At 43.2% G+C, this 24,363-nt stretch overlaps 1 protein-coding gene across 6 annotated transcripts in view; it reads left to right on the top strand.

Annotated features, from left to right (window-relative positions):
* Positions 1-24,363, top strand: part of LOC130284827 (asparagine synthetase domain-containing protein 1-like) — a 97,801-nt gene that overhangs the window by 27,078 nt on the left and 46,360 nt on the right. For 2 of the 6 annotated variants that reach the window (XM_056535664.1, XM_056535663.1), the window contains exon 4: positions 13,131-13,206. The exons of 1 other annotated variant lie outside the window; for it this stretch is intronic. In XM_056535664.1, coding sequence (XP_056391639.1) covers positions 13,131-13,206 — 76 coding nt within the window. Of the gene's footprint in view, positions 1-895; positions 934-13,130; positions 13,207-22,295; positions 22,435-24,363 lie in introns of those variants that run through there. 3 more of the 6 variants (XM_056535659.1, XM_056535660.1, XM_056535661.1) reach the window with 3 other exon arrangements.

Raw genomic sequence — 24,363 nt, 5'->3', positions numbered from 1 at the left:
CACAACAAGGCTCAGGAGTGAGAGCGCACATGTACATTTGAGGGGAGATTTATCATTAGGTGTCTATTGTAGACACAGGTCTACGCCTTTACACTGCTTGTCTAATTTACACTCTTGCTCAGAATTTACATATGGTAGGTTGTGCACTCCTTTGATAAATCTTGTGCAAATATAGAAACGCCCCACTCGCTCTACCGTGCACTCCTTCTCTACCTCACAGGAAAAGTGGACGTAGGGATTCTGTTCCATTGAGGTTTTTTGTCCATCCGCAAAAACGGCAGAAAAACTGTCCCAGCTTTTTCACCAAAAAAATGTACTAAACTTCTTGTTTTTTTTTCTTCTAAATTTAGATACGTAAATGCAGAGTACTGTCAGATATGGTGGATTGCAAAGATGAACAGCATTTATTTATTTTAAATGCCAATAAAAGGGCGGTTTTATAATTACCTTTTCTCGGGGTCCGAGGTCCTCGTTACTTCCAGCTCCCGTCCTGAGCTGTCATTGTGCGCACCTGACCTTGACGTCACGTTGAGGACGTCACCGCGCTGCGCAGCGCACAGTGTAACGCAGGACGCAGCAGGAGCCAAAAGTAGCGCTGGCCCCAGACCCCGGGAACAGGTAATTCTAAAACCGGGGTTAGGGGAGGCAATGGGGGCGGCGACATGCGTGGGGGGGGGGGGGGGCTTGCGGCTGGGGGGGGCGGGCGTTACATTATCGGATTATCGGCAAGGTAATTGCCGATAACGTCAAAAAACGCGAATATCGGCCGATAATATCGGCCAAACCGATAATCGGTCGATCCCTAGTTCTGTGCCCAAAGATCGCTTTGCGTTCACATATGGGGTACTTTCTGAGAAATGTCTTTAAACATTTTGGGGATCTTTTTCTCCTTTAGGTCTTGTGAAAATGAAAAGCATGGGGCAACATGAGCATGTAAGTGTAAACACAGATATAAATTTTATTTAAATTTTTTTTTTTTTTTTTGATTTACACTAATGCTGTACAAGACTTTATATATATATTTTTTTTTATGAGGTTGGGTAGAGGGGTAACTGTGTAAGGGTGTGTATATGCAGTGTTTTACCCTATGTTTTGTGTCAGTGCAGTGTAGTGTTTATAGGGTACATTCACACGGGCGGGGGTTTAGAGCGAGTTTCCCGCCGGAATTTTGAGCTGCGGCTGGAAATTTGCCGCAGCTCAAACTTGCATTGTGAAACTCACTGTAAACCCCTGCCCATGTGAATGTACCCTGTACTTTATTATTATTATTTTTTTTTTGGGGGGGGGGGGGGGGGGGGGGGGAGAATGGGTTTATAGCTGCAAACCTCCAGATGTTGCAAAACTAAAACTCTCAGCATGCACTGACAAACCATGCATGTTGGGAAACACCAAATTAGGTAACAGACTAACTCAGTTTCCCCACCAGTGTGCCTCCAGCTGTGGCTAAACTACAACTCCCAGCATGCACGGTCTGTCAGTGCATGCTTGGAGGGGGAGTTTTGCAACAGCTGGAGGACACTGGTTGGGAAACACTGAGGTAACAGACCCTAACTCAGTGTTTCTCAACCAGTGTGCCTCCAGCTGTTGCAAAACTACAAAGCCCAGCATGCACTGACAGCCGAAGGGCATGCTGGGAGTTGTAGATATGCAACAGCTGGAGGCACACAACTACAACTCCCAGCATACCCTTTGGCTGTCCATGCATGCTGTGAGTTGTAGTTATGCAAGATTTAGAGGGCCACATTGAGACCTACACAGTGATCTCCAAGCTCTGGCCCTCAAGATCTTGCAAAACTACAACTTCCAGCATGCCCAGACAGCAAACTGCTGTCTGGGCATGCTACGAGGTGTAGTTTTTGGAGATTTGGAGGGCCATGGTTTGGAGATCACTGTATTAGGGATCGACCGATTATCCGATTGGCCGATATTATCGGCAGATATTCACGATTTTGAAAGTTATCGGTATCGACATCTAACCTGCCGATAATGCGTCCAGCGCTGCTCCGCACGGTAAAACAAGGCGTGCGCATGAATCGCGGGACTTCAGTCCCAGCCCTGAAGCAGTGGTGGATCCTGCGGGGGTGGGGGGGGGGGGGTGTTCAGGGCGTGTCCAACAGGGCAATTGCGCCCCTCCTCCCGAGATTGTTGCCCCTCCCTGACAGCTGACAGCATGGTGGAGCGGGAGCCGTCAGCTGTCCAGCTCCACCACTCCTTCACCTTTCTCACACGCTGCTCCATTCTTGCAGTGGGAGTCAGAACCGCAGGGACACCATCCACGCCTGCAGGCCGGCGCGATGACATCACATTATCGCGCCGGCGCCCGGAGATCACATCCCCGCAGCTCCCACTCACACTGCAAGAACGGAGCAGCGTGTGAGAAAGGTGACCACTGCTCGGGCGTGGTATGGACGGGCAAATTATAAGTGAGGGGGGCAAATTATAAGTGAGGGGCACATGTCAGTGGGGCATTATATGTGTGGAACTTATGTGGGGGTCATAGGACAGGGGGGTATTATATATGAGGGGCACATGACAAGAGGGCATTATATGTGGGGGCACATGAGACCCCCCCGTCATGTGCCCATATAGTGCACGGAATATCGGTATAAGCTATCGGCCTGAAAGTTCACAGGTTATCAGTGTCGATATCGGCAATAAAAAATCAATATCTGTCAATCCCTCCTAGGGATAATATCGTCCGATAATCCCGATTTTGGACGTTATCGGTATCAACAATTACCTTGCCGATAATCTGATAATGCCCCACCCCCGCACCGACATCCCCCACCGCACTGCCCTGGCCATAGACCGCCGCCGCTGCCCCATTGCCTCCCTCATCCCCAGTTTTATAATTACGTGTTCCCGGGGCCCGCACTACTTCTGGCTCGTGCGCTGCGCAGCGCAGCGCAATGACGAGTGACGTCCTCAATGCAACATCAGTCAGTGCGCACAGTGACAGCTCAGGACGCCAACGGAGCCAAAGGTAGCACGGACCCCGGGAACAGGTAACTATAAAACTGGGGATGGGGGAGGCAATGGGTCAGCGGCGGTGGTTTGACCAAGGACCGGCAGGGGGAGAGAAGCGGATGGCGGTTTCTGGCCAGAGGATAGGCGGGGGGGGGGGGGGGGGGGGGTTTAAGCAGCGGTGGTTGGACTCAGGAGGACCCCGGGACAGGCAGGGGGAGAAAAGCGGGCGGCGGCAGTGGTGGTGCTGAAATAGCCGATAACTTATACCGATATTCCGGTATAAGTTATCGGCCTTATAGTCCACAGATTATCGGTATCGGCCCTAAAAAAAAATCGATATCAGTCGATCCCTAATCCCTACACTGTATAGTGATATCCTAACTGTGACTCACCTGATCGCTGCCGGACCCCTCTTGCCACCGACTTGTCCAGCTGCCCCTGACTATTGACCCCACTGCCTCCACCAATGATTGTTTGGGGCAGGCAGAGCAGGGGAACTTTAACCCCGCCCCCCCATCTGCCATTGCTTGGTCAGTCCTGACCGACCAATGGCAGGGGATAGCAGGAGGTGGCACCCCTGCCACCTTACTCCTATCCTTCAGGGTGATCGGTGCTGTCTCTGACAGCACCGATCACCTTTATTTTCCAGGCAATCAGGTCACCAGAGACCCGATTAGCCCGGAAAAAAAACGATCATGGGGCGGTCTTAGGACTCCCCTAGGCAATGCAGTCATCCCGTTCTGATCACCGCTCGGCGAGTGGTGGTGATCAGAAATACCAAGGGCGTACAGGTCCTTAAAGGGGTACTCCACCCCTAGACATCTTATCCCCTATCCAAAGGATAGGGGATAAGATGTCTGATCGCAGGGGTCCCGCCGCTGGGGACCCCTGCAATATAGCATGCAGCACCCACCTGTATCACCTTCTAGCTCCCGACCACTGGAACGGAAGATCATGACGTCACGACTCCGCCCCTGTGTGATGTGACGCCCCGCCCCCTCAATGCAAGTCTATGGGAGGGCCTGATTACTGTAGATCACGGGGCCGGAGCATCGTGATGTCATGGCTCCGCCCCAGTGTGACGTTACGATGCTCCGGCCCCGTTATCGACAGTAATCAGGCCCGGAGCGAACACGCTCCGGGACTGATTTTAACGGGGTGCAGTGTGCAAGATCACGGGGGTCCCCAGCGGCAGGACCCCCGCTATCAGGCATCTTATCCCCTATCCTTTGGATATGGGATAAGATATCTAAGTGCTGGAGTACCCCTTTAAGTACCAGGGCGCAAGGGCGTACCTGTACGCCCTTGGTCCTTTAAAAGTTACATAGTTAGTACGGTCGAAAAAAGACATATGTCCGTCAAGTTCAACCAGGGAATTAAGGGGTAGGGGTGTAGCGCGATATTGGGGAAGGGATGGGATTTTATATTTCTTCATAAGCATTAATGTTATTTTGTTCCAGGAATGTATCTAATCCTGTTTTAAAGCTGTTCATTTTTCCTGCTGTGACCAGTTCCTGAGGTAGACTGTTCCATAAGTTCACAGTTCTCATGGTAAAGAAGGCGTGTCGCCCCTTGAGACTAAACTTTTTTTCTTCTCCAGACGGAGGGAGTGCCCCCTCGTCCTTTGGGGGGATTTAACCTGGAACAGTTTTTCTCCATATTTTTTGTATGGGCCATTAATATACTTATATACGTTTGTCATATCCCCCCTTAAACGTCTCTTCTCAAGACTAAACAATTGTAACTCCTTTAATCGCTCCTCATAGCTAAGATGTTCCATGCCCCATATTAGTTTAGTTACGCCCACATATGGGATATTTCCGTACTTAGGAGAAATTGCGTTACAAATTTTGGGGGTCTTTTTTTTTTTTTTTTCCTTTTACCGCTTGTGAAAATAAAAAGTATGGGGCAACACCAGCCTGTTAGTGTAAATTGTTTTCTTTTTTTTTACACAAACGGGCTGGTGTAGCCCCCAACTTTTCCTTTTCATGAGGGGGAAAAGCCCACCCCCCCCCCCCCCCCCCCCCCAAAAAAAAAAATTTGTAGTGCAATTTCTCTGGAGTACGGAACTACCACATGTGTGGCCCTAAACTGTTTCTTTGAAATATGACAGGGCTCCGAAGTGAGAGAGCTCCATGCGCATTTGAGGACTAAATTGTGGGATTGCATAGGGGTATTCTACGCCAGTGATACCCAAACAGGGTGCCTCCAGCTGTTGCTAAACTCCCAGCATGCCTGGATATTCAGTGGCTGTCAGGAAATGCTGGAAGTTGTTGTTTTGCAACAGCTGGAGGCTCCATTTTGGAAACCCTGCCGTACGATACGTTTTTCATTTTTATTGGGGGGGGGGGGGGGGGGAACAGTGTAAGGGTGTGTATATGTAGTGTTTTACCCTTTATTTTGTGGTAGTGTAGTCTAGTGTTTTTAGGGTACATTCACACAGGCAGGAGTTATGGTGAGTTTCCCGGGCATTTGCACGGGGTGCCTGATGATAGATATCAGCAGTAACCCCGGTCCGATCCCTGCCCGGCGCTCGTGGTCCTTAGGTACCTGTATGCCTGTGGTCCCTAAGTGGTTAAATTCACGTATTTAATGAAAAATTCTAATAAAATTTGAAAAAACGAAACAAAGTAAAGGGTAAAAACTACACATACATATACCCCTACACGGTTACCCCCCCAAATAAAAGTGTAAAAAAGTCCGGTATGGAACTGTTTTCAAAACTGAGCCTCCAGCTGTTGCAAAACAACAACTCTCAGTATTACTGGACAGCCATTGACTGTCCAGACATGCTGGGAGTTTTGCAACAACTGGATGCAACCTGTTTAGGAAACACTGCCGTAGGGTAATTTTGGTATCGGAGGCAAGTGTAATTCTTGCATCTGGGTGCCTCCCTATGCAAATCCCTAATTTAGGCTTCAAATGCCCATGGCACTCTCACTTCGGAGTCCTGTCGTATTTCAAGGTAACAGTTTAAGGCAACAGTTCAAGGCAACAGTTTGGGGTATTTCCGTACTCGGGAGAAATTGCCTAACAAACTTTGGGGGTCTTTTTCTCCTTTTACCCCTTATGAAAAGGTAAAGTTGGGGTCTACTCCAGCATGTTATTGTAAAAAATAAACATTTTTACACTAACATGCTGGTGTTGCCCCATACTTTTCATTTTCACAAGAGGTAAAAGGAAAAAAAGACCCCCAAAATTTGTAACTCATTTTCTCCTGGGTACGGAAATATCCCATATGTTGACCTAAAATGCTCAGGAGTGAGAGCACCAGGCTGATCGTTACAGCGGTTCTGACATAAAAGCAAAAAAAACACACGTGACCCTATTTTGGAAACTACACCCCACACGGAATGTTACAAGGGGTATAGTGAGCCTTTAACACCCCACAGGTGTTTAACCTCTTAAGGACCCATGATGTATGCATACGTCATGAGTCCCGGTCCTGCGATATAACGCGGGGTCACACGGTGACCCCGCATCATATCGCGGCGGGCCCGGCGTCATAGTGAAGCCGGGACCCGCCTCTAATAGCGCGCGGCACTGATCGCTGTGCCGCGCGCTATTAACCCTTTCGTATTAACCCTTAAAAACTAAAGTAAAAGTGCCCGGCTAGCTCAGGGAGCTGTTCGGGATCGCCGCGGTATAATCGCGGCATCCCGAACAGCTGTAGCACAGGAGGAGGTCTTCTTGCCTTCTCCTGTGCTGTCCGATCGCCGAATGAATGCTTCAAGCCCGAGATCCAGGCTTGAGCATTCAATCGCCGAAAACCCTGATTGATCCATTCCTATGGATCAATCAGAGTAAAAGATCAGTTAATGCAATGTTATAGCCCCCTATAGGAGCTATAATATTGCATTAAAAAAGTGTAAAAAAATCATTAACCCTTTCAATTATCCCTTCCCCTAATAAAAGTTTGAATCACCCGGCATTTCCAAAAATAAAAAAAACATTATGTAAATAATAATAAAAATAAACATATGTGGTATCGCCGCGTGCGGAAATGTCCGAATTATAAAAATATACCGCTTTTTAAACCGCTCGTTCAATGGCGTACGCGCAAAAAAATTCCAAAGTCCAAAAGAGCGCATTTTTGATCACTTTTTATACCACAAAAAAGTGAATAAAAAGTGATCAAAAAGTCTGATCAGAACAAAAATGGTACCGCTAAAAACTTCAGATGACGGCGCAAAAAATGAGTCCTCAAAGTGCCCTGAACACAGAAAAATAAAAAAGTTAGGGTATCATTTTAACCGTATGGACCTACAGAATAAAGATAAGGTATCATTTTTGACAAAAAATGTACTGCGTAAAAACAGAAGCCCCCAAAACTTACAAAATAGTGTTTTTTCATCAATTTTGTCGCACATTGATTTTTTTTTCCCGTTTCACCGTAGATTTTTGGGTAAAATGACTAATGTCATTACAAAGTAGAATTAGTGACGCAAAAATTAAGCCATTATATATAATTTTAGGTGAAAATTTTTAAGAGTTATGATTTTTTAAAGTTAAGGAGGAAAAATTGAAAATGAAAAAACGGAAAAAGCCCGGGTCCTTAAGGGGTTAAAGAAGTTTCGTTAAAGTTGGACGTGAAAAGGAATTTATTTTTTTTCACTAAAATGCTGGTGTTATCCCAAATTTTTCATTTTCACAAGGGGTAATAACAATAAAGGCCCAATAATTTGTAACACAATTTCATCTGAGTATATAAATACCCCATGTGTGGACGTAAAGTGCTCTGCTGGCTAACTACAATGCTCAGAAGAAAATGAGCGCCATTGAGCTTTTGGGGAGAGAATTTGGTTTGAATTGAAGGCAATGTGCGTTTACAAAGCCCCCGTGGTGCCAGAACAGTGGACACATGTGACCCCACATGTGACCCCATTTTGGTAACTACACCCCTCGCAGAATGTATAAAGGGGTGCAGTGACCATTTACACCCCACTGGTATCTGACAGATTTTTTTGAACAGTGGTCCATGAAAATTAAAAATTAAATTTTTCATTTGCACGCCCCACTGTTCCAAAAGTCTGTTAAACGCCAGTGGAGTGTAAATGCTCACTGCACCCCTCATGACATTCCGTGAGGGGTGTAGTTTCAGAAATAGGGTCACATGGGGGGGGGGGGGGGGGGTTGGGGGATCCATTGTTCTGGTAGCATGGGGGCTTTGTTTGTATACGCACATGGCCTCCGACTTCCATTTTAACCCCTTAAGGACCCAGCCCATTTTCACCTTAAGTTCCTGGGCATTTTTTGCACATCTGACCACTGTCACTGTAAGTATTAATAACCCTGGGATGCTTTTACTTTTCATTCCGATTCCGAGATTTTTTCTTGACATATTCTACTTTATGTTAGTGGTAAATTTTTGTGGATATTTGCATCATTTCTTGGTGAAAAATTCCAAAATTTGATAAATTTTAAAATGTTTAATTTATTTAACTTTGAAGCTCTCTGCTTATAAGGAAAATGAATATTCCAAATAAATTATGTATTGATTCGCATATACAATATGCCTACTTTATATCTGCATCATAAAGTCTACATGTTTTTTACTTTTGGAAGACATCAAAGGGCTTTAAAGTTCAGCAGCAATTTTCCAATTTTTCACAACATTTTCAAAATCATAATTTTTCAGGGACAAGTTCAGTTTTGAAGTGGATTTGAGGGGCCTTCATATTAGAAATACACCATAAATGACCCCATTATAAAAACTGCACCCCTCATAGTAGTCAAAATGACAATCAGTAAGTGTGTTAACCCTTTAGGTGTTTCACAGGAATAGCAGCAAAGTGAAGCAGAAAATTCAAAATCTTCATTTTTTACACTTGCATGTTCTTGTAGACCCAGTTTTTGAATTTTTACAATGGGTATAAGGAGAGAAATCGCCCTAAAATTTGTAACCCAATTGTTCTGGCACTAATGGGGGCTAAACACATGTCGCCTTCAATTCCGGAAACATTTTCTCTCCAAAAGCCCAATGGCGCGCTTTCTCTACTGAGCATTGTAGTTCGCCCGCAGAGCACTTTACATCCACATATGGGGTATGTTCTTACTCAGAAGAAATGGGGTTGCAAATTTTGGGGGGGGGGGGCTTTCTTTTCCGATTTTCCCTTGGGAAAATGAAAAATTTAGGGTAACACCAGCATTTTGGTTAAAATTTTTCTTTTCATTTTCCCATTCAACTTTAACGAAAATTCACAATACCCATTGTTACGTTCTGTGAGGGGTGTAGTTTCCAAAATAGTGTCACACGTGGGTATTTGTTTTTGAGTTTGTGTCAGAACCACTGTTAAATCATCCACCCCTGTGCAAATCACCAATATAGTCCTCAAATGTCCGCAGAGCATTTTACGCCCACATATGGGGTATTTCCGTACTCAGGAGAAATTGTGTTACAAATGTTTTCCGTTTACCTCATGTTAGTGTAAAATTTTAATTTTTTTTTACACTAACAGGCTGGTGTGGACCCCAACTTTTCCTTTTCATAAGGGGTAAAGGGAAAAAAATGCCCCTCAAAATTTGTAACTCAATTGCTTCAGAGTATGGAGATACCCCATATGTGACCCTAAACTGTTTCCTTGAAATACGACAGGGCTCAGAAGTGAGAGAGCACCATGCGCATTTGAGGACTAAATTAGGGATTGCATAAGGGTATTCTACGCCAGTGATTTCCAAACAGGGTGCCTCCAGCTGCTGTTAAACTCCCAGCATGCCTGGACAGTCACTGGCTGTCCGGAAATGCTGGGAGTTGTTGTTTTGCAAACCACAAAAGAAAAGAACATCTTTTTTTATCTTTGACCTCCAGCTCTGTTAGTTTTAATTTTGCTGATTTTGCTCAAGTACTCTATTTAGCAGATTTTCAGCATGCTTCAAATGTGCTTTCTTCCATTCTTCCATAAAACTCACAAGACCCCCTCCCAGTTCATTGAGTGTATGTCCTCAGACCACATGGTACCCTCCCACTTTCTTGACTTGGCTTTTAAGGCATTAACTGTCCAAAAGAGCCCTAGCTCTTTTTCTGCCAATGTAGTGGTGCTTTGTTCTAGTGGTTTAATACTCAGAACATGTACCTCGTCCAGAGTGTTGCAGGACGTAAAGAATGTTCCTGCTTCAGAGCGTCCTGTGTCCCTGAAGATCCTGCCGCACTTGTGTCAATCTCCATAGTATGGATATATTAATCAAACCAAACTGTCTCTACCTGAGGTGCTCATCTACCCAAAAAAACAGCAACAAGTCGGCTATGGTATATTATACTACAGGCATGGGGAGAGCACACTAATCGGTGAAGAAAGACCGGCAACGTATGGTGGGTACTAACTTGTAAGCCCCTCGGCGGCGATGGACTGTCAGGGAGTTCCAAAGTAGAGCCGAGCTGCGGGGTGCAGAAAACTCACGACGGAATCATGAAGTAAACCACAAAAGAAAAGAACATCTGCACTCACTACTCAATATCGGCTATCGCGTCCGGGAATCACAGGCTCAGCGTGAAGCAGGAAGCGCTCAGAGACTATACCGGTATTTCACACAACAATGTGCTTCGTCCAGTCTCGGAAGTACGTCATTGCGCAACCTCATTTTATGGCCCCTCCAGCTCAGCTGGTAACCATGGCCACTTATCAACAAAGTAGCGGGTGCTGCCCAGGGTCAGAAAAGAGGTACCGTGAACTATCTAGTATAAGCGTAACTAAGGAGCATTACTCACCAAAAAGAAGAGCATTATCTGTAGCTTATAACACCGAATATTGTGCAAAGGAAAAGAGGCAACACTGAAAACCCGAGCGTGACAAACTAAAGGAAAAGAAGAAAGTAGAAAGATAATGGGTATATATCTCTATGTAATAATTCGAACCCAAACTAGAATAAAGCAGTAGAAAAAAAGGATTAGATACCTAATAGACAATATAATCAGCTAGAAAGGAAGGGGGGAAGACCGATGATAAGATTCCTTTGTACATTCACATGGGGGGGGGGGGGCAAAACTACAACTCCCAGCATGCACTGACAGACCGTGCATGCTGGGAGTTGTACTTCTGTAACAGCTGGAGGCACACTGGTTGGAAAACCTTCAGTTAGGTTCTGTTACCTAACTCAGTATTTTCCAACCAGTGTGCCTCCAGCTGCTGCAAATACAGTGAAAGAGTTTAAACATGCATGGGATAAGCATAAGGCTATCCTTCATATAAGATAGGGCCAGGGACTATTCATAGTATTCAGATTATTAGGCAGACTAGATGGGCCAAATGGTTCTTATCTGCCGACACATTCTATGTTTACCGTGGGTGGGCAGAACGGGGGAACCGAACTTTAACCCCTCCTCACCCCTGATCTGCTATTGGTTGGTCGCTTCTGACCGACCAATAGCAGGGATAGGAGAGGTGGCACCCCTGCTGCCTCACTCCTATCCCTTCAGGGGGATCGAGGGTGTCTTGAACATCCCCGATCAACCTTATTTTCTGGGTCACCCGGAATCGCCGCAGATCGCCGGTCTCAGGATCCCCCCTGGGGTTTGCATGGGGTGCCTGCTGAACTATTTCAGCAGGCATCCTGGTCCGGTCGTTGCCTGGTGAGCGGCGGGGACCAGAATTCCCACGGGCATACAGGTATGCCCTGGGTCCTTAAGTGGTTAAAAAAAAATTCTCTCTCCAAAAGCCCAATGGCGCTCCTTCTCTTCTGAGCATTGTAGTTCGACTGCAGAACACTTTACATCCACATGTGGGATATTTCCATACTCAGAAGAAATGGGGTTACAAATTTTGGGGGGCATTTTCTCCTATTACCTCTTGTACAAATGGTAAATTTTGGGGGGAAAAACAGCATTTTAGTGAAATTTTTTTCATTTACACATCTGACTTTAACGAAAAGTCGTCAGACACCTGTGGGGTGTTAAGGCTCACTGTACCCCTTGTTACGTGCCTTGAGCGTTGTAGTTTCAAAAATAGTATGCCATGTGTTTTTTTGTTTTTTTTTGTTTTTTGCTGTTATGGAACCATAGGGGTTTCCTAAATGCAACATGCCCCCCAAAAAACATTTCAGCAAAATTTGCTTTCAAAAACCCAATTTTGGCTCTTTCTTTTCTGTGCTTTGTAGTGCACCCGCAGAGCACTTTATGTTCACATATGAGGTATTTCCTTACTCGAGAGAAATTGGGTTACACATTTTGGTGGGCTTTTTCTCCTTTTACCCCTTGTTAAAATTCAAAAACTGGGTCTACTAGAACATGTAAGTGTACAAAATGGAAATTTAGAATTTTCTTTCACTTTGCTGCTATTCCTGTGAAACACCTAAAGGGTTAACAAACTTTCTGAATGTCATTTTGTATACTTTGAGGGGTGCAGTTTTTATAATGGGGTAATTTAATGGGGTATTTCTAATATAAAGGCCCCTCAAATCCATTTCAAAACTGAACTGGTCCCTGAAAAATTCAGATTTTGAAAATTTTGTGGAAAATTGCTGCTGAACTTTGAAGCCCTCTGATGTCTTCCAAAAGTAAAAACATGTCAGCTTTATGATGCAAACATAAAGTAGCCATATTGTATATGAGAATCAATATATAATTTATTTGGAATATCCATTTTCCTTACAAGCAGAGAGCTTCAAAGTTAGAAAAATGCAAAATGTAAAAATTTTTCATGAAATTTGGGAATTTTTGACCAAGATATGATGCAAGTATTGACGAAAATGTACCACTGTTAAAGTAGAAAATGTCACGAAAAAACATTCTCAGAATCTAATTCATAAGTAGAAGCATCCCAGAGTTATTAATGCTTAAAGTGACTGTGGTCAGGTGTGCAAAAAATGCTCTGTCCTATTACTATCATGGAAACCACTCATGTGGGTAAAATAAAATGAATGCCAGCTCAAAGCATTTCGGTTACACCTGTGTGCAGGCAAGAGTTTTTTTTAGTAAATGTGGTGGGCAGATTTTTGTGTTTAATCTGGGTTTGTTTTTTTATGTCTGAAAGGCATGATAAATTTCCCCCTTTACATTAGTTAAGATTACTGTCTTGGATGATTTCTTATTACAGGATAATAGGTTTATTTAAATATACCTTTTCTCTATTAATAGAAGTTATTCTTTTTTTACATGCATGATCAATGCATATCTCCTTATATTTTTGCTAATGATTGGAAACCAATACTGTACCATTTGTGTTTTCCAGCTGGTATACAAACAGCAGCCGAACAGCAACATTTACTTTCTTGCAGATCAATTAACAACACTTAGTGAGTGTAAAAGTGAGTATGTTTCTTTTTTTAAGTCATATTTATGAAGAAGTGACACTGATAAAAGCTATAGATCACTGCACAGAAAACAAGCCCTCATATAGCACCATATTCGGAAAAAGTAAAAAACATAGGGGTCGGAATAGGGCTATTCTAGGCATGCCTGTTCTGTTAAAACTTTTTTCTTAAAAGCACATAAACATGGTTATACCTTTTATTTGTATTGAAATTCAGAATAAAGATAACATGTCTTATCGTAAAGTGCACTGCGTAAAATCAAAACCCCACAGAATTTGCTAAATTGCGTATTTTGGTTTTGCTGCACTTTTGTCATTACACAAAGACCTGTCTGTATAGAATCACAACACCTTCCCCCTTAGGAGCATGACTTGACTAAGCAGGCTTTTTAAATTGTGGACTTATTTGCTACCAGCAGCACCACAAAGTCCAAACCTCCCTCTCCCTGAACTCAAAGCATTAAACGATAGGGGTGTAGTTTAGGATGGTTTATGCCTTTTTTTTTTTTTCCCCTATTCCTGTTGTTTCCAATGTTTTCTTCAAAAGATTTTGATCCAACCCTGTTGCTCTTGGAAGCTTCTTAGTGGCTGAAAAGAAGCAGGTTTAGCTTTCTTAACAACCTTGCAATATATTTTTATTCAACATTTTCAGAACAATACAAAAACATATCAGAAATAGCACGATCCCCACCTGGGAAAAATAATGGAACGCGATCCAACATACAATTCAACAACTGTCTTAAAAATGACAAATACTGAGGTGCTGTAGTGAAGTGATGTAGGATTCCCTCTCTCCCCAAGGATTCAATAAGCTTAATCCTTACAGTCTAAACTGAATCAGGAAGCTGTAATGCCCCCAGCGTCCCTTTCAATGATTCCGTAAGGTACCATGTGGTATGTCTAAAAGGATATACTATGTCTGCTACCTCCCGGAGATTATAGTGTGTAACAATAAACGGCGTCCACTTTTCGAAGAAACGTGCCGTGCCAGAGTTGCTGGTATGTCCTTCTTCATGTGAACCCATATTTTCACAAGAGCGCACTCTTAGGGTACGTTCACACTACGGAATTGCTGCGGAATTTCCAGGCGCAATTCCGCGGTGTGAACTTCAACATCAGTGTGAACGGGTCTCCGAGACCCGTTCACACTGCGGAATTTCAGCGGGGGACATTTCCGCCGCTGAAAGTGTTCCGCGCAAAGAAAGAAAATGTTCATTCTTTGTGCGGAATCCGCGAGCGGACCATAGCCGTCAATGGTGATGGCTCAGTGCTCCCTGGCCCTAGTGCCGAAGTATTTGGCCAGGCGGAATCTCCGCTCGCTGAATTCAGCGAGCGGAGATTCCGCAGCGTGAACGAGCCCTAACATTCATACCCTAGGAGTCTTCAGGTTACTTTCATCAGGAACCGTTTAAAAAAACAAAAATAAACTCTGCAATAAAGCAGGAAACCTGTCCCTAACACCAGTTATTTTAAGATCTAGGAGATATTCTGTTCTTAGTGCAGATCATCTTTGTTCAAATAAATTCAGGAATCTTTCTGTTTGGTCTCAATTTCCATATTTACCAATTTTAAACACTAGATGGAGCTTCAGCACTGAAATGAGGCTTAAAGGAGAACTCCAGCCAATTTAAATTAGCTTTATATAGCTGCACATGATAAAATGTTATAACTTTGCAATGTGAAGTGTAATCTTTGCTGAGCACGCATTCTGCTTCTCTCCCGGCAGGAAGTCCAGTAGATCTTATTACACATGATGACTAGCATCTACTGTAGATGACACTTCACATTTCCTTCTCCCCTGCTCAGAGAGCTGACAGCTTCAGTGTGCAGTGTTTGATTGGATGGAGGGTAACATCCCCCCTCCCTGTTGACTCTTAGGCTGGGTTCACATCACGTTTTTGCCATACTGTTCTCAATCCGTTTTTCTAAAGAAAACCGTATGGCAAATAAACGGATGGAACAGAATGGAAAAAAGTAAACCGTATGTGTTTTTAAACAGTATACTGTTTTTAAAAGTGCATACAGTTCCGTCAGTTTTTATTAAAAACCCATATGTTTTTGAAAATTTTGTCCATTTTTAATGGGAGGGGTCTTGGGTGGTTGACCACGATTTTGTCTCCGGTTTAAAAACAGTACTGCAACCGCATACGTTTTTTTTTTAACATGGACGTCAATGGGAAATGCACATGTATACGGTTCCATACGGAAAAACGTATACGTTTTTACTTTGCACATGCGCATTTGAATCCTAAAGTCCCCACCCAAGACCCCTCCCATTAAAAATGGACAACATTTTCAAAAACGTATGTTTTTAAAAAAAAAAATAAAAACTGACGGAACTGTATGCACTTTTAAAAGCAGTATACTGTTTAAAAACGCATACGGTTTACTTTTTTCCATACTGTTCCATCCGTTTATTTGCCATACGGTTTTCTTTAGAAAAACGGATTGAAAACAGTATGGCAAAAACGTAGTGTGAACCCAGCCTTAAAGCAGCCTCTCCCTGCAGCTCACACAGGAAACAAGCCCAGTGTGAGGACCTTTTTTTCCCGACTCAGCAAGATTTTCAAAGGCTTATTATGGGGATCTAATTTTTAAACAAATCAGCTGAGATGCCTTGTGGAGTAGTCTATGGTGAGTATATATATATATATATATATATATATATATATATATATCTTATTTTATATAAAAAAAAATATATTTTATTTTGTTTTACCACTTTTGGCTGGATATCTCCTTTAACAACTTTTGAACATGGATGCTGCAAATATAGGCTTTTCCTGCCACCATAGCAGTGACCTCATTACTTACCACCTCTTTATACAACATGCAAAAAGAGGGGAAGAGGTGATTAATATGTATACCACTGTGTAGCGCCATTTTGTTGACAGGTTAAAAAAAAATTTGTTCGTCAGCCACATATATCCCACATGTATAGGGAACGTGAAACCTGAGGGCTGCGTGAGTGATCCAACGCTTGTTCATGCAGCTTTGCCTGACAATAGCTGAGGCTTGTTATAGGATTTTTAAAGACCACTGATCTAGTAGATCAACAGTTATTGCATGTATTACCCTAACATTGACTCCAGCACTGGGAAGAGACTGCAACACTTGCTACATATTGCAGCCATGTGTGCATGCTTTTCTGCCTCTCCATCAGTAGCATGCCCTGCCTCAAGTCCCAAAAAAGGTGGCAGCAGCTGTAACCTGATTGGATTGCTCAATGATCTGCTAACTTATGTACATAAGGCCACATGCCAGTGGGGTGTTGTTTCAGCCGCATGTGTTCACTGGCATGTGGGAGCTTTAAAGACAGATTTTCCATATGTTTGGTATGGTTCAATTGATTTTATTTAACCACTCCCCTTCCTTCCTTCATTCTGCGATGAGTTACTGGTCTCGGGAGCAAGCCTAGCAGTCAGCCAATTACAGCACTCTGATCTGTAACCCTTTCCTGTCTGGTTTTATGCTACACACACACACAACAGTTGGGTGCCTACAGCTTTTGCAACACTACAACTCCAAGCATGCCCACACATCATTTGGCTGAGCAGGCATGCTGGGAGTTGTAGTTTTGCAACAGCTGGAGGCATATGATTGTTAAAACTCTGATTTACAGCAGTGCTGCTGCAATCAGTGTTCCTTCGCCTGTTGCAAAACTACAACTCCCTGCACGTCATTTTGCTTCCCAGCATGATGGGAATTGTAGTTTTGCAACAGCTGGTAGTCCAATTTGGAGATCACTGTTTTATAAGGCAGTGTTTCTCAGCCTGCTATTGCAAAACTACAATTCCCAGCATGCCCTGACAGCCTGCAGCTGTTAGGGCTTGCTTGGAGTTGTAGTGTTTCAACAGCAGCAGAGACACAATTTGGAGACCACTGTCATGACTATACACATCAGACCAGTCAATAGCCCTGCAGCATGTCATGGCCAGAGACTACAACTCCCAGCGGAACCCCCTGCAGCAATGCATGATTGGAGTTGCAGTCCTACCTAACTTCTGCTATTGAGGGATTCATCCACCCGGTAGCACTCCATCAGCCGCCCGCAGTATAACTCAGGGAAGGAATATGTAGCCTGTGATAACCGGGGGGGGAAAGCTATGGCGATGCCCATACTGATGGGCTTCAGGGACACCACACCATGGAGGAGCGGAGCCGCCAGGGGAAGGAGGAAGAGCCAAGTCCCAGGACTGGAGCACCTGACAGGAGCCATGATTGATAGAAGCGGCACACAGGTGCAGAAGAACTAAGAGCTCCCGGCGGCTGTGCGCTCACGCAGGCAGTGAGGGGGCCGGGAGTGAGCATAGCAGCGCTGGACCTGTTTTCAATCAAACCTGGGTCCATGATGTAGGTGATGACTGCTGGACACAGCTGAACTGGTATGTGTCCAAGCAGGCGGGGGACCCCTACTGGCCAGTTTTTTGACTGGCGTTTTCAGCATAAAATCCTAAAAATTTTATGATGAAAGCAATTGCAAAACGTTATTGTTTTCCAATGCTTTACAACATATTAAAAGTTTTTCTATCTGAAATAAATGTTTCAGGTTGGTCATCCCAACTAGAACATACACCCACCCACTTTTGCAGTCAACCTAGCCTAATTCTGTACATGGATACAAAGAGAAACCTAGTACACACACAGATTTATCTGTCACCAACTCCACCCGCACTAACATGCTAATACAGGGTAAGGGTATGTTCACACTACCATGAGCGGAATTCCGCGGTGTGAATGGGTTTCATCGACCCGTTCACACTGTTGAATTTCAGCGGCGGACAATTCCACCACTGAAATTGTTCCACGCAAAGAAAGAACATGTTCATTCTTTGCGCGGAAGTCCGCGAGCACTGCATAGCCGTCAATAGTGACGGCGCAGTGCCGCGCGGTCCTTCCACCGGCTGCCAGTCTGAATCTCCGCTCGCTGAATTAGTGCGGGTTACACTGATTTCAATGCTTTTTTTTTCATGGCCCTGTTTCAGAGTTTTAGCCGAAAATCCAAATATGCAAATGTTCACTCCTGTCCAGCTCCTATCATGTTTATGTTGGTATTCTCTACAGATATGTGGTCTGCACTATTTATTTATAGTAGCTGTTACATCATTTTCTGTGTACAATGATGACCAATATGATCTTTATGGCCTAATGTAATTTTCTATGTTTGCTTACAGCATGCATATATGTGGCCTGTACTATCTGTCTTCAATTTAGCATTTTTTTTTTTCTCTGCTAGCATGTCTTTTGTGGCTCTAATATGTGTTGCTACATACTTTGTTTGTCTGGCATCTGATATCTAGGCTTGGTGATGCACATTGTGACCATTACTCAGTGCTGACACCTGCAGCAGACAGTTTGCTTTTTGTTTCTCTCTTCTCTGCTATAAAAATATAATGCACAATTATACATATCTTTAAAGTGTACCACATCCAGATCCTACTAATTATTTCCACAGCCGTACGCTATATACTAAGTTTACTATAAACACATAGTGTCATCTTTATCTCAGACACTATGCCATTGAGTATATGGCCATTATTCACAGCTGTGCGATTCATCTGTCAGCAATAACCCCCTGTATATCTCTCAGGGAAATTTTTTGTAAACCTGGGATACACTAGAGTAGGATATCTTTTACTAATTGTTAACACTTAGCCGTAGGGATTAGCCTGGCTAGTCAGTGAGTAAATTTCTTAGTAAGTCTTAGTAAGTCAGTGTACCGTAGGGTAAGGACAGTTAGTGGTAGCTTGGTTCCGATGCGGTACTGTCCTTATTAGGATGACAATTCGGCCTAGGAATAGGGCCTAGAACAGTATTTACAGTAGGGAGTGATAGGCTCCTGGCACCACAGTTGTCCCTCACTTATCCCCTCCTTAGCCATCTGGGGTTTGAGTATGATACATCAATGTGTATACCATACCTACGTTTATCTTATGAATTATGAATCATTATCTTGTGGCATCATTTTATTTCTGTTTTTGGGGGTGGACTGGTACGGACTGTGTTATGTGCTTTATCAGACGTACCAGAAGAACTATCGAGGTGTTCATCCACTCTGGTATATTTTCTGAGTTGTATATTGATTTGTGGAACACCTTGTTTTATGGGCTTGAAATAAGTTATATTTTAAGAAGTCTATATTCTGTGATATATTTTGGTCCAATAAACAAAAAAGTATATATTCTGTGAAGTAACTATGTACCTTAGAACACATTGCAAGGGAGTCAATGTTAGCCCACATCAATAAAGATATTTAATGAATGCTATCGCATAATGCCAATGCTAGTGGTGCACCAATACTGAAAATTTAGGATGTGCTTGGCCGGAAACTAAAACTGCATTGCCCTGCCCAAAAAAAAAAAAAAAATTAAAAAAAAAAAAAAAAAAGGTTTTTGTTGGGGATTACTTTAACCCCTTAAGGACCCAGCCCATTTATACCTTAAAGGGTACCTCTCATCAAATCAACTTTTTTATATATTTTAGATTAATGAATGTTGAATAACTTTCCAATAGCATGTTAATGAAAAATATGCTTCTTTCTATTGTATTTTTCCCACTCAGTCCTGTCAGCAAGCATTTCTGACTCATGCTGGAGTCCTAAACACTCAGAGCTGCCAGCCTGCTTTGTTCATAGCCAAATAGGCTGTGAACAAAGCAGGCAGCTCGGAGTGTTTAGGACTCCAGCATGAGTCTGAAATGCTTGCTGCCAGGACTGGTAGGGAGACCCCTAGTGGTCATTTCTTCAAAGTGGAAAATTAAATCGAAAGAAGCATATTTTTTTTAACAACATGCAATTGTAAAGTTATTCTGCATACATTAATCTGTAATATATCAAAAGTTTTTTTGATGAGAGGTACCCTTTAAGGACCCGACCATTTTTTTAACATCTGACCACTGTCACTTTAAGCATTAATAACTCTGGGATGCTTTTACCTTTCATTCTGATTCCGAGAGTTTTTTTTCGTGACATATTCTACTTTATGTTAGTGGTATATGTTAGTGGTAAAATTTTGTCGATACTTGCATCATTTCTTGGTGAAAAATTCCAAAATGTGATGAAAAAATGTTTGCATTTTTTTTTTTACTTTGAAGCTCTCTGCTTATAAGGAAAATGGATATTCTAAATAAATGATATATTGATTCACATATACAATATGTCTACTTTATGTTTGCATCATAAAGTTGACATGTTTTTTACTTTTGGAAGACATCCGAGGGCTTCAAGGTTCAGCAGCAATTTTCCAATTTTTCTCAAAATTTTCAAAATCGGAATTTTTCAGGGACCAGTTCAGTTTTGAAGTGGATTTGAAGGGCCTTCATATTAGAAATACCCCACAAATGACCCAATTATAAAAACTGCACCCCTCAAAGTATCCAAAATGACATTCAGTAAGTGTGTTAACCCTTTAGGTGTTTCACAGGAATAGCAGCAAAGTGAAGGAGAAAATTCAAAATCTTCATTTTTTTTTTTTTACACTCGCATGTTCTTGTAGACCCAATTTTTGATTTTTTACAAGTGGTAATAGGAGAAAACGCCCCCAAAATTTATAACCCAATTTCTCTCAAGTAAGGAAATATCTCATGTGTATGTCAAGTGTTCGTCAAGCGCACTAGAGGGCTCAGAAGGGAAGGAGCGACAATGGGATTTTGGAGAGTGAATTTTTCTGAAATGGTTTTTGGAGGGCATTTCACATTTAGGAAGCCCCTATGGTGCCAGAACAGCAGAAAACCCCACATGGCATACCATTTTGGAAACTACACCCCTCAAGGCACGTAACAAGGGGTCCAGTTAGCCTCAACACCCCACAGGTGTTTGACGGTGTAAAACCATGGCTACATAATATAGTATTATGTCAATAGGGTTAAAAATACAATACAAAATGTAATAATTTTTTTTTCTTTTATATTTTTTATTACATTTTGTATTGTATTTTTAACCCTATTGACATAATACTATATTATGTAGCCATGGTTTCACTGTATCCCATGGCCTTATAATTATTATTATTATTACTATTAGCATATAGCCAAGTTTACTGTGCAGCCATCGTTTTATCACATCCCATGTTTTATTACTTATTCCTACCTTTATTTTTTTTAATGTATTTTTCTATTATCTATTTAACCATTACTCATTTATTTATTTATATGAGCGCACATTTTTGCACCTTGATATTCCCCTGTCCTATTACCTCTGGAGGTCAGGTATATTGTCCAGTATCTATATTTTCCGGAATACATGAACATTGCCCACTGCATGTGTCTCTGGTCTCTTTTAGTATACTTACCTGCGGCCTCATTGATTTACGTTACAGTCCGATCTGCTCATATATGCTAGAGCCTCACCAATACTTTCTGACAACTTAGAATTATTATGCCGACATCTCTGTATGTTCATTGGCTCTTTGTGGTCACGTGACGGCCGCTCCTTAGCGAAGCGTCCGTGAGCACATGTTCATTGGTTCACTGTTATCACGTGACGGGCGCTCCATAACGACGCGTCCGTGACAGCAGTGTTTACCTACAGACAACTGCACCAGCATTCCGGTGCTTAACAAAACACTGCTCCGGACGGCAGCCCGTTCCTAGCACGGCCCGGATGTTTACTTTTCTCATTCCGGATGCTGTCGTGAGCGGTGTATGAAGTACAGCCCGGATGTTTACATTTAACAGTCCGGATGCTGTCATTCTCTATTCATGAACTTATTTGATGTTTTGATATATTCTTCTGTTAGTAACATGACGGAACGTATAGCGATCTTCTTCATTGTCATTATATTTACGTTATTAATTGCTTATTTCTGTTTTTTGTATTTATTTGTATATCTTCACACAATGTACCATGTGATGTATGTGTGACTAGCTCCTCCCACTTAAGTGGTTGGCGCTCAGTCTTCATGTATTTAAACCCTGTCTGCATCTTGCTGTACACACTGTGATCTGAAGAAGGGGGTGGCTCCCCCGAAAAGCCTAATCTGTATTTTATAGTTTTTTATTACAATAAACCTCCCAGTGCTTTGTACTAACACTACATCTCTGGTTTGGTTTACTTCCTGGGAATCTGCAGCGCCTATTGGGGTCTTGTTGTTCTATATGCCTAAGTTTCATCAGGATTGGTTGTCTTTCCTCCCCTGTGACCTCCGGCTTGGCAGCAGTCCTACCATCTCTGCAACTTCTGGTAACCCCACTGTGGGTTGATACGCAAGTTTTGACTTGCTCTCAGGTGAGCAGCCACTACCTAGGGGTGTGTCTTAGTTGACCTCCGATCTTTTGTGTTGCTTACCCATACGGTATCACACGAGGCGCCTCCCTTCAGTCTCTCCTTTTTTTTCTCTTTTACAGGTTACAAACTTGAAGAAGGAAACTTACTGTAAACCTGCCAGTGGGAATGTACCCTGTACATTCACATGGGGGGGGGGGGGGGGGGGCAAACCTCCAGCTGTTTCAAAACTACAACTCCCAGCATGCACTGACAGACCGTGCATGCTAGGAGTTGTAATTTTGCAACAGCTGGAGGCACACTGGTTGGAAAACCTTCAGTTAGGTTCTGTTACCTAACTCTGTATTTTCCAACCAGTGTGCCTCCAGCTGTTGCAAAACTACAACTCCCAGCATGTACTGATCACCGAAGGGCATGCTGGGAGATGTAGTTATGCAACAGCTGGAGGTACACAACTATAACTCCCAGCATGCTGAGACAGCTGTTTTGCAACATCTGGAGGGCCACAGTGATTTCCAAACTGGTCCACCAGATGTTGCAAAACTACAAATCCCAGCATGCCCAGACAGCAAACAGCTGTTTGGGCATGCTAGGAGTTGTAGTTTTGCAAGATCTGGGGGGATACAGTTTAGAAACCACAGTATAGTGATCTCAGACTGTAGCCCTCCAGATGTTGCTAGGCAACTTACCGGCTTCCGTACGATCCAGGGAGCCGTCATCTTCTGCCGCACGACATCGCCGCCCACGGATCACAGTCGCCCGCTGCCTCCGGATGGGTAAGTGGATCTTCGGCGCCCGGTCCCTTTCGGTTCCCTGTTCTGCCCCGCTTATTGTGGGTGGGCATAACGGGGAAAACGAAAGTTAACCCCCCCGCCCCTGATCTGCTATTGGTTGTCGCTTCTGACTACCAATAGGAGGGGTTGCACCCCTGCCACCTCACTCCTATCCCTTCAGGGGGATCGTAGGTGTCTTCGACAACTGCGATCCCCCTTATATTCCAGGTCACCATAGACCCGTATGACCCGGAATAGGCGCAAATCGCAATTGTGAATTCACTTGCAATTTGTGCCGATCGCCGACATGGGGGGGGGTCTAATGACTCCCCTGGGCATTTGCGCGGAGTGCCTGCTGATCGATATCAGCAGTCATCCCGGTCCAGTGCCCGCCCGGCGCGCGGCAGGGACCGAAATTCCCACGGGCATATGGATACGTCCTGGGTGCTTAAGTACCAGATAGCCAGGGCGTATCAATACGCCCTAGGTCCTTAACCCCTTCATGACCCAGGGTTTTTCCATTTTTGCACTTTCGTTTTTTCCTCCGTACCTTTAAAAACCATAACTCTTTCAATTTTGCACCTAAAAATCCATACGATGGCTTATTTTTTGCGCCACCAATTCTACTTTGTAATGACATCAGTCATTTTACCCAAAAATCTACAGAAAAACGGGAAAAAATTCACTGTGCGACAAAATTTAAGAAAAAAACACAATTTTGTAACTTTTGGGCGCTTCCGTTTCTACGCAGTGCATTTTTCGGTAAAAATGACACTTTCTATTTATTCTGTAGGTCCATACGGTTAAAATGATACCCTACTTATATAGGTTTGTTTTTATTGTACTTGTGGAAAAAATCATAACTGCATGCAGGAAAATGTATACGTTTAAAATTGTCATCTTCTGACCCCTATAACTTTTTTATTTTTCGGCGTATGGGACAGTATGAGGGCTTATTTTTTGCGTCATGATCTGAAGTTTTTAGCGGTACCATTTTTGTAATGATCTGACTTTTTGATCGCTTTTTATTAATTTTTTCATGATATAAAAAGTGACCAAAAATACGCTTTTTTTGACTTTGGAATTTATTTGCGCGTACGCCATTGACCGTACAGTTTAATTAATGAATTATTTTTATAATTTGGACATTTACGCACGC

This window comes from Hyla sarda, chromosome 8 (genome assembly GCF_029499605.1).
Source record: "Hyla sarda isolate aHylSar1 chromosome 8, aHylSar1.hap1, whole genome shotgun sequence".
NCBI lineage: Eukaryota > Metazoa > Chordata > Amphibia > Anura > Hylidae > Hyla > Hyla sarda.
Note: the sequence above shows the minus strand (reverse complement) of the source record. Positions and strands in the feature narration are given on the sequence as shown.